The sequence below is a fragment of the Mauremys reevesii genome, linkage group 20 (genome assembly GCF_016161935.1).
Source record: "Mauremys reevesii isolate NIE-2019 linkage group 20, ASM1616193v1, whole genome shotgun sequence".
NCBI classification, from domain to species: domain Eukaryota; kingdom Metazoa; phylum Chordata; order Testudines; family Geoemydidae; genus Mauremys; species Mauremys reevesii.
Window position 1 is genome coordinate 1,668,546 of NC_052642.1, and position 10,595 is coordinate 1,679,140.

The window sequence follows — 10,595 nt, forward strand, 5'->3', positions numbered from 1 at the left end:
ACCCAGGAGTCCGGGCGGCCAAACTCAGTCCAGAGGGTTAAGGCCAGAAGCAGCAGTCCACACCACTGGAACAGGTCCGAGCCGATGACCCGCACCAGGTCCGAGCCAAGGAGGTCAGCCAAGGCAGGGCAAGATGTCAGGAGCAGAGCAGGGGCCAAGGATCAGGAAGGAGGAGCAAGGCCGGGGTCAGAAGGAGGGCTGGGGCCAGGGGTCAGAAGGAGGGCTGGGGCCAGGACCCAGGAGCAGGGCTGGGGCCAGGAACAAGACAAGATATCAGGAGCACCCAGAAGGGTCTGGTGCAGCACCAAGCCAGAGATCCCCCTAGGTGCACAGCAGCCTCCAGGTGTTTTCCCTATGCCTTAAATAGCATGCCTGGGCCAATCAGGGAACACCGTGGGCACTGCCACTCAGGGCCTCTGTGGGTGGGACATCCCGTGGGGCAGGGCCGGCTTTATGAACTGCGGGGGCCGATTGGAATACCCGGCGGGGGTCCGGGGCTTCGGCGGCACTTCGGCAGCGGGGGGTCCTTGGGTGCCGCGGAAGACCTGGAGCAGACTCCCCACCACCGAAATTCCATCGAAGACCCCCAGAGCGGAGCCCCCGCCACCGGGTGAGTAAAAAAAAAAGATTAAAAAGGTGCCTAAGGCGCAGGGCCTGATTCCAGGGCATCGGGGGACTCGGCCTAAAGCCGGCCCTGCTGTGGGGCGTGAGCCAGTAGGACTCATAGGTTGCAGTTCTCCCATTTGCCAGAGGTGGCAGTATGGACACAGCAGCTGCCTAGGAGCCACCCAACCTGGGTTGCAGGCCTGTGGCTCCTCCCACCTGTTGGTTCTCAACTGGGGGTCCTGAGTCTTGGGAGGGGGTGTCATGAACAGGAATCAGGGGGTCACAACCACTCTCTCCATTCAAAGTTGCTAAGTCAGGGAGGGGGCCTAGTATTGGAAAGGTTCAGAGCCAATGTTCTAACCACCAGGCCATACTCCCTCCCCCGTCTTTGACAAGAGCTGTTCACTCGTGACTCCGAGCCCTGGCCCCACACTGCTCCACTGCAGGCAAATTTCACCCTTGTTTTATAAATATAACTTGGTTTTTCAACCTTATCCCTTTAACTTCCAGCTGTAAAGGGTTGGGGTGGATTATTTTAATTGGGAATTGATATCACCAGAGGTACGCTACTGAGACCCTCATCCCCCCAGATCAGGGATCACTCCTGCAAAAGCTTCAGAGAGATAGCCCAGAGCATTCAAAGGTGTGTAGGCCCAGAGATATTGGTTAACACCTCAAATTTTATGATTGTGAATCCTAAATCCTCATTACCAGGCACAGCCAAATATTTCAATTGCCTTTTTTTATTTTGTTCAATCAGAAAAAATGGACATTGATTTAACTTAAACACAAATAATTTAAATATAATAAATTGTTGTTCTAGTTCAAAAATAAACATTACAAATAATATATTAAAATAAATTCTTTGTGGGAGGAGCAATTGCCTCCCGCGACCTCGAAGGGCTTTCGGGACGGTTGCCAGCAGCTGTTGCCGTCAGGGTCTTGTCAGTTTTGTTTCACATGCTTGATGTACTCCTGGACCCATCGTGCATTGGGATCGGAGCAGACTTCCCGGCCTTTTTTAGTGGTAAAGCTGCAGAGATAAAAACTCAGTTCAGAATCTTCACAGGGAGAAGAAGGAAAGTGGATCCCCTGGGACACAAGCTACGGCAGAGTAGGTCGTGGAGACCAGATGGATTCTGTGTTGGCCAACAACACTGAGCATTTTTAAAGAATAATCAGCCAATGAGGACTCTGCTTTTCTAAAGGTGAAACCTTTGCTGAACCCTACTGCGGAGAAGCTGATCTGTGACTGGCTGCCACACATGTCAGGCCTATTGTCTCAGCCAGCCAGAATGCAGCAGGTCAATAACGTTACAGCGAGTGCTTGTCACTCAGCTGTAGCACCATCCCCCAGACAGAGGGATTTAAGCTGCCTCTGACCTTGGAGATCATGGGGATAAAATCCCAACGTCAGCATCTCCAGCTTTGACGTTACCACCTGGGCCTCACCCCAGCAGGTGACCTTTCCCTGGTGCAAAGTCCAGCCCTTGACATAAGGGACATCCTCCTAAATTCTGGTCCCACTGAGCCACTACCCTGGTTCCATGCCTATCACTTCTTCCTCCATGCCCATGCAAGGAGTATCAGTGATCATCTAAAATAGTGTGTATCCCTAACCTGAGTGACCCTGGGGGATCACTGCTGCAACCCTTCTTATTCCTCAGTCTGTCCCCTGCCAACCCTTTGTTACTCTCGCTAGTGGTGTGTTTGCAGGTTAGATCCGCAGCAGGTGTAGCTTTGCCCATTTACCCCAGCTGTGGCTCTGGCCTCGTCTGCCCCTACTGGAATGCTCAAGATACCCCGGCTTTCTTGCTGCCCGCTCAAAGAGAGCTGCATGCGAATGCTTTCCCAGCCCCCTGCTACTGAGTTACACCGGGAACTGAAAGCTGTGTCAGTCTCTGATGCAAGAACCCAGAGCAAGGGCTCAAGCATGAACCTTCTCTGTGGGTTTGCAAAACATCAATCTGTCCTTGTTCTCTGTAGCTACCTATTGTAGGTATTTTGAAGGCCTCTAGAGGCCACAGGGGAATGTGGAGAACTTTTGAATAATTGTCTTTTACCCAGGGGTTAAAAATGCCTGACATTTGTATTACAAGAGCCCTGCAGATTCCCTCCCACATCCGTTCATCCTATAGGGTTGTTTCTCTGCATGGACATAGAACATCTGCCCAAAAATCATACTCACATTACAGCCGGCAAGGAGCACTTGCTGCTGGTGTGCTGGTACTTCACCACAAGGCTCCGTGGGATTGGCTTGGAAACATAGCTGAAGCAGCAGGAAGTTGGGGTGTTGACGCCATCTGGAAGGAAAGAGGAGACGTGCATGATGATTCTCTAACCCATCGCTGATGGTGTCTGAGTATCTGAAGGCTTCTCCTGCAGGCCCAATAGGGTTAGCTGACCCTTAGCTCCACCCCTCGCTGTCACGGCTCACGGGCATCTCAGAGAAGGAAGACCCCTGACATTCTTCAGCTAGACCAACTGAAGTTTATGGCTGTTTCATGGGCTCCCTCACTACAAGCCTTCCTACGCCTGAAACCAGCCTTGACGTAGTCTGAACCCCAGTGAGAGTGAGAGCTCCGAGCGCCGCAGAAATGCAGAAGAGAAACAGGACTTACCAAGCTGAGAATGGGCCTGGGAGCAGAGGGCAGCGATGAGGAGAACAGCGAAGGCAGCCACACAGACCTTCATGCTTCTGCTGGGTGAGGAGGAGCGGCAGCAGCTGAACAAGAGCTGGAATTCTTTCAAGTTCTCCTCCTTTGTCTGATGCTGAACCACAGGCCTTTGTGCCAGCTTTATATAGTGGTGTTTTAGGGAAACGCATACATCAGACCAAGTAAATGATGACACACACACCCAAATTTTGCTGAGTTGAGAAATCAAAGAGGAAGTTGAAATCTAGAGTGACTCTCCAATTCCGTTTCGGTGTTTAGGTCATCAAAAGTCCTGGAAAAAAGGACAAAGGAAGCGAGGACTTGAGTCCATTGTGGTAACGGTGGCAGGTTTGTCTTTGAACTAACACACCTGCCTTTGTGGGGGACTAGGTGTGACACAAGACTCATAATGAAATCTGAAGTCTTGAGTCCCTAATTCAAATCCAGCCCAGGTCACTGGTGATTCAAGGTCATTACCTTAAGCTTCTGGGGACAGGAACCTACTGTCTGTGTGAAGCTCATTGGGGCAGGGGGCGTCTTTTTCTTCTCCACTGATGGGGATTCCACAACCTCCCTTGCAAACCTGTTCCAGAGCTTAACTACCCTTATAGCTAGAAAAAAATTCTCCCTTGCTGCCAATTACGCCCACTGCTTCTTGTCCTACCTCCAGCGGACCTGGAGAACAACTGATCACTGTCCTCTTGTAACACCCCTTAACATATTTCACGACTGTTATCCCATCCCCCCTCAGTCTTCTTTTCTCAAGGCTAAACATACCAGTTTTAAACATCTTTCCTCATACATCACATTTTCTAAGCCAGTTATTATTTGTGTTGCTTTCCAATTTGTCCACATCTTTCTTAAAGTGTAGTGCCCAACACCGGACACAGGACTCCAGCTGAGGTCTCACGAGTCCCGAGCAGAGTGGGACAATTACCTCCTGTGTCTTACATGCAACATTCCTATTAATACATCTCAGAACGATATTAGCCTGTTTTGCAACTGTTTCACATTGCTGACTCTTATTCAGTTTGTGATCCGCTATTAGCCCCAGATTCTTTTCAGCGGTATTGCCACGTAAGAGTTATTCCCCACTTTGTAATTGTGCATTTGATTTTTCCTCCCTAGATGTAGTAGCTGGCACTTTTCTTTACTACATTTCATCTTATTGATATCAGACTTTTCCAACTTCTCAAGATCATTTTGAATTCTAATCCTATCCTCCAAGTGCTTGCAATCCTTCCCCGCTTGGTGTCATTGCAAATTTTAGAAAGCATAACTGTCCCTCCATTGTCCGAGCAGGGCCGGCTCTAGGTGGCAAAAAACCTGGAGCTGGCCCTGTGTCCGAGTTGTCGATGCCCATGTTGAACGGCCGTCCACCAGTAGAATTGAAAATATTCTGTTTTCAGTGAAAAATTTCAAGTTTTCGTCCAAAAACCAAAACTTTAAGTTTGTTTGCAAGGGCGGGAGGGAACAAAAGCTGGTTCCCAGGCAGCTCTACCAATCACACTTCAATATGGAGCAGTGATATTCCGATGGCTGCCTAGTGACCCCATGTGAAATGAGTTAGGGGAGAGGCCCAGCCCCATTCCTGGTGGACAAGAGCCTGTGTCACGGGTAGGGTGACCAGATGACCTGATTTTATAGGGACAGTCCTGATTTTTGGGTCTTTTTCTTATATAGGCTCCTATTACCCCCCCACCCCCTGTCCTGATTTTTCAACTTGCTGTCTGGTCACCCTAATCACAGGAAATACTGTCACAATTCACACTTTCTTGATGGCAGCTTCTGCAGAGAAGCTGAGGACGGAATCGGCCACGTAGGCTGGTTCTCCTCCCAGCCCAAGATGCACTTTCTGCCGATCGGGGTCAAAGGCTCATTGGGGTGGCAGTTCTGGGACTTGTCCGGCAGCTCCTCATACTGTGCCTATTCTAGGCAAAGGCAGAGGATTTAGGGCTCTCAGTCCAGCACCTTTATTTTGAATTTAATTAAACATCTGACTGAAACACAAGGGACATGAATAGATTTGACCCACCTATGAGTTGTCCGGAGGCCATCAGTGCTGACAGGATAATGGCTGGATGCCGTGGGTGCCGGCTGATTAAAGGTACAAGCGCTAGAAGACTGGCAACATCCCTGGTTTTCTGTCCCCTTCCGGCACGGACGTTGGAACGAGAGGCCGATTGGCGGGCTTCGACCTGACACGTGACCCTGCTAGTGTCCATCGCCTGGCTTTCGGCCCTGGAGCTGTGGAATTTGAGTGGTTGTGACCCGGTCGGCTCTTCTGTCTGACAGCATGGAGCTAAGGATTCGGAGTGCTTGGGCTTTGATTGCATGTAGGGCTCTCCGGCTTTCACGCCTATTCCTGGCCTTTTTGTATTGGGGCACGCCGATGGATTTAACCCCTTTGAATTAGCCGCTGTGTTTTAATGTGTAGCCTGGCTCTGAAATGGGAAAAATCCGCATTCCTGGCTTCCCAGCTTAGTGTCTCTTGGAGCACAAAGAGACCTGAGTCCTGCAAACTCAGCCTGAGCTCCAAGAGAAGTGCTGGGCTGCCAGCGTGCAGAGATCATTGCCCACTGTGCTGACCAATACTGTCTCCTTGTTGCCTTGTTCTTCCCCATCTGTATCCAGCCACTGTCTCTTGTCTTGTACTTAGGGCAGGGACTGTCTTTTGCTCTGTGTTTGTACAGGGCCTTGCACTCTGGGGCCCTGGTCCAGGACTGGAGCTGCTAGACTGTTTAGTGATACCGATAATAATTCATACGGATAGGTTCTTTCCATGTTAGCCATCAGCACCCCCGGGAATAAAGGTCTTGTCATCAACTCTGCGCTCTGTGGCACATGATTGCCTTCAGTAGAGAGGGCAGGGGGGTAACTGTGTGCCAGTCTCTCTCTCGCAGCTGTATTGCCTAGGAAAGGTTAACAAGAGTGAAAAGCAGGAAAAACTCATTTTAGCATTGCAGTAAAATCTAGCATGGTCAAAAATTCAAGATTTCCTAAATAACCAGCTAATGGCCATTCGGAGTAATCTTGAGCACCAGGCTTGGCCCACTGCCCTTACAGACACATCAAAAGTACCATCTAATCTGTGGCCATAAAAACCTACTTGGAGACTTTCTGGGTAAAAGTATAGACATTCACAGTGCTCCTTCCAAGCATTGGGACCGGTTAGTGGGGTGTGGGCTCCCACATACCGAATCCTGCCGGGTCCATAAAAAAATGCCTGTAAAACTAAATTATTCACCGTGACATCTGGGAAATTAAACCACCTAATATGCCTAACTCATTTATAGTCAGTGCCCTTAAAATAACACCCAATATTTAAATAGGAATAAAAAGTCAATGGACATTTTGGCTGTTAAAACCCCCTCAGCTTCAGTGTATACGTAAACTAAAGCCAAAAAAAGTTGTCACTGTTCATGACAACGTTTGTTAAAAAAGTAAAAAACAAAAAACTACCCTAACAGGACACCTACTTTTTCAAGCTAATAATAGCTGTGTGTATGTTAAAGCCACCACAGTGCAAAATATACATATTAATCTTACCACTACTGCAGGCAATCATATTATTTACTGGCCTGCAGATAAAATTTTACAAGTAGCCCGTAAGTTTCAGGTATCCTTTAATTAAACTTGTTTAAAACCTAATTGGTTTCAAAATTTGCTTTCACTATTACCAAAAATTCAAAAAATCTCTAAAGTACAAGGGCAAATTCATATGCTTCAAAATATATATATATCAAGTTAAAAAAATGCCTTTCATACAACTTATGAAAGGTCTACTTTATGTACTAAATATAATGTATTGTGCTTTATAACTAAACCTGTACAACAACCCCATCATATTATTCTTATAAAAATGTTAATTTTTGTGTTGTTATTTAATTTAAAATTATGTTATTGTTGTTGTAAAAAATGTAATAATACCTTTCATGCCCATGCTAATAATACATTGTCATTGCATCCAATCAAAACCCCTAAGGTTAAAGCATCTGACCTAAAATCTGAAATTCATGGCTTAATGCAAATAGAGGTTGAAAAATATTTGTTGTACTAAAAGTACAAAAGGGGGGAAGTGTGGAAGTAGAGAAAGAACTGACAGGGATTTGGAGGGGATCTTAATGCATGACAGTCTCTGTTAGCAAGAGTCAGGCTAGCTGTAACCCTAATAACGTGAGATTTGTAGAAGCGAGGATTGTGTGAGGCGAGTGGAAAAGAACTGTGTGAGGAGTTGTTGCGACCTTGTGTCGATAATGAGGAACGTAGACTGGCGTCTAAATAGAAGTAAGAAAAATAAAATATCAAGATGGCCTATGTATAAACCAAATACAGCTGTTGCTTATTATTGTAGGTAACAAAAAGTATAAATGCTGCTGTAATTGTTTACCTGTGGAGAGACCTGCCTGGCACTGGGGCGACCCTGTCTCCTAGGGCACTCCCTCCCTCTGTGCAATTGTAAAGAGAAAATAAAGTGTCTGACTCTGCTGCACCCAACCAAAAAGTGAGAACTAAGTTTTTCTCCGACACTGATCTTTGAAAAATCCCCGGTCTGATTCTGATACAGCGCCAGATCTGCCAGGCAAGAAAGGGCCCCGTGTCGCTTTGAGTGGGTGGGTTGGTCATTTCTATTTCAGCCAGTCTCTTCTTATAGGCTTGGTATCGTTAATGAAGTAATTTGAATTTGATGGAGACGGAGTTCTGATTTGGGGTTCAGTAGGGTGGGGGGAATTCGTCAATAGTAAATTCTCTGTGCTAATAAAATTACACGGGACAAAGAATAGAGGAGGGGAAGGAGCTGAGTTTCTCAGCTGAGCTTTAAATGTGGCTAAATTTGATCCAGAGGCTGGAAGTTGAAGCGAGACAAATTCAGACTGGAATTTGGTGTCCATTTTTACCAGTGAGAGTCATTAACCACTGGGACAACTTGTAAATCAAGACTGGATGTTTTTCTAAAAGCTCGGCTCTAGGCAGGTTTTGGGGCTGTTCTCTGTGAATTCTTGGAAGGTTAAAACCCTCACAGAGTCACTGAGAGATTTCTCCTGACCTCAGCACTTCCTCTGCGTGCATTCAAACAGGCACGGGAATCGCAGGCAGGAGCTGAGGAAACCTCACATGCTTCTCAAATAACCTCTCCTGAGCTCATGGCTAATCAGCTCTGAGGCCAGGAGGCAGCTCGCCAGGTCCAAGACCTGCGGAGGTTTGGACCGGAGAACGTGCCATTGCTGCCTCCACCTGTCCTTGCCCCCACTGCCAGGGCCTCCACTGCTCTCCCCGTGCGTGTCAATTACAGCAGGACGTGGGAGCGGACATGGCAGCCACTCAGCAAGAGCAGAGCTGGTTGAGTCCCACCAAAAGCTGGGATGCTCATGGCTGGGAAACCGTGCAAGGAATCTGAGCCGCCTGACCGGGCCTGAGCACCAGGAGGTCTCACAAGGGGAGAGAAGGACCCTTTCTCTCTGGGAACAGGTCGGCATGCGGGTGGGGAGTGGGGAGGGACTCTGTGCAACTGACGAAGTGATGGGCAGGGGATCCAGCCTTGTTCTTCTCCCTTCACATCTGACACGCTTTGGGGTCTCCCTGAGCATGACACAGCCCTGGCTAGGGGGTTCCCAAAGCGTATGAGTCAGCCAGGGCCCCAGAGCCAAGCCCTGTGCCAGGATCATCAAAGGTTGGGCGACTCTCCGACACATACAGCCCAAGTGCTGCGTCTCTCCCGTTCAAGACCCATCCCTGCCTAGGGAGGCCACTGGAGCAGAAAAGATGACACTGTGGTTCCCAGATCCATTCCATGGCTGGAGCAGGGAGGACAGTCTCGTGCCAGGGCCCGTTCAGCAGTGGGGGGAATCTCAGGTAGCTGGTGTGAGGCCATTGTCCCAAAGGATCTCACAGGAATGCAGGACTGGAAGGGATCTCTTGAGTCATTGCTATTCCAGACCGCCCTGTCCTATCATCCCATTCAGGGCTGGTAGCCAGTGTTTCCATGGGGACAGGGGACATGCTGTGCTCTTGTTATTCCTAGAGCACAGAAGTGCACATGGAACGAATGCTCGCACTTGTAGAGCAGGGAGCATCTCTAGGGAGAGGCGTGTCCCCGTTTCACGTTGCGGGGGGGCGGAGGGGGTTAGCTGCATTCATTGGGGGGAAGGAGACCCTGCCATAAGTACTCGCTGGAGGCAGCTGGTGGTGAAGGTGGTCCAGGGAAAAGAGTAGAGACATGGCCACCAGGGGCCTAACCCCCTAACCACTAGGCAGCACCCCCAGTGAGCATCATCCCTCACAAAGGCCTCTGCCCCTCTGGCATGGCTGCAGGAGAGCAGAGTCTCGGGAGCTAGAGTTTCATCGCAGTGAAAGCCATGGTGATGGCTGATGCCGCCCGTGGTGCTGCAGTCTGCAAAGCCCCTCCTTAGCCCCCGCGGATGTGACTCAGGCTTCCTCAAACTGCGACCGTTTCCTATCAGGATATCCGGCCTCATCTGGCTCTGAGTCTAGTGCTCAGACAGCGCGACCCAGGCACCGACCCCACTGCATCCACAGGCGTGATCCCCCCGCCCCCCTATTGCAGGCTGAGCAGAAGTTCTCCCCAGCCTCCACTGGGAGCGCCCCCCAATCACTGCCCCACAGACAGGTCTCCGGCTGACACGGAGTCACTGCTCCATAGGATAGGTGTGGGTCGGAGGTCACCATTAGTCACCTTGCTGACAGCAGCAGTTCCCCATGCAGACCTCTGGTCTCCCCCAGGTCTGCAAGAGGACCCCACTTTTCCAGGCGAGTAACCATGCAAGGGGCCGTGAGAGAGGCAGGAGACAGAGCTAGGAAAGGAAAACCACCCTCGTTATTTATTAATTAGTCTTACCACAATGGCCCTGCAGAGGCTACTCAAGGACCAGAACCTCACTGTGCTAGGTGCAGCACAAAGAGACAGTCCCAGCCTCACCCGATGTTTAATTACAAACTCAGAATTCACGCCAGGTGGCTACGAAGTCTTTCAAGTGAATCTGGGGCTTGAGTCCCGAGTGGCTGGTGCAGAGGGGATGTGGGGCAGCGATCGAAGATAGGAAATCAGTACAGGGAGGTTAGTGGCAGTGAATATACATTAGAAGTTAGGAAGCGCAGGCCGGCAGTAAGGGCTTGTAGGTATCGTGAGATACCAGTGGCCAAGCGAGCTAAGGACAATGGGGAGGAAGTTTTTAAAATCCGTCAGGAACAAAAGGAATCCTACCAACTGTAAAGGTCCCTGGCCAGATGGAGATGGTAAAATTGTCTCTAGTGATGGAGCCGAGGCAGAAGTTTTCTGTTCTGCATTTGGAATGAAGCTGTGTCTCATATAAT

General features: G+C 49.3%; 1 protein-coding gene across 1 annotated transcript; it reads right to left on the reverse strand.

Annotated features, from left to right (window-relative positions):
* Nucleotides 1–1,333: 1,333 nt before the first annotated feature.
* LOC120387116 (C-C motif chemokine 3-like) lies at nucleotides 1,334–3,392 on the reverse strand. The gene is made up of 3 exons (XM_039507330.1): nucleotides 3,228–3,392; nucleotides 2,795–2,909; nucleotides 1,334–1,639 (listed from the first exon to the last, which is right to left on the reverse strand). Exons 1-3 carry the CDS (start codon nucleotides 3,298–3,300, stop codon nucleotides 1,552–1,554), a joined length of 276 nt encoding a protein of 91 aa, XP_039363264.1. The 5' UTR covers nucleotides 3,301–3,392; the 3' UTR covers nucleotides 1,334–1,551.
* Nucleotides 3,393–10,595: the final 7,203 nt, after the last annotated feature.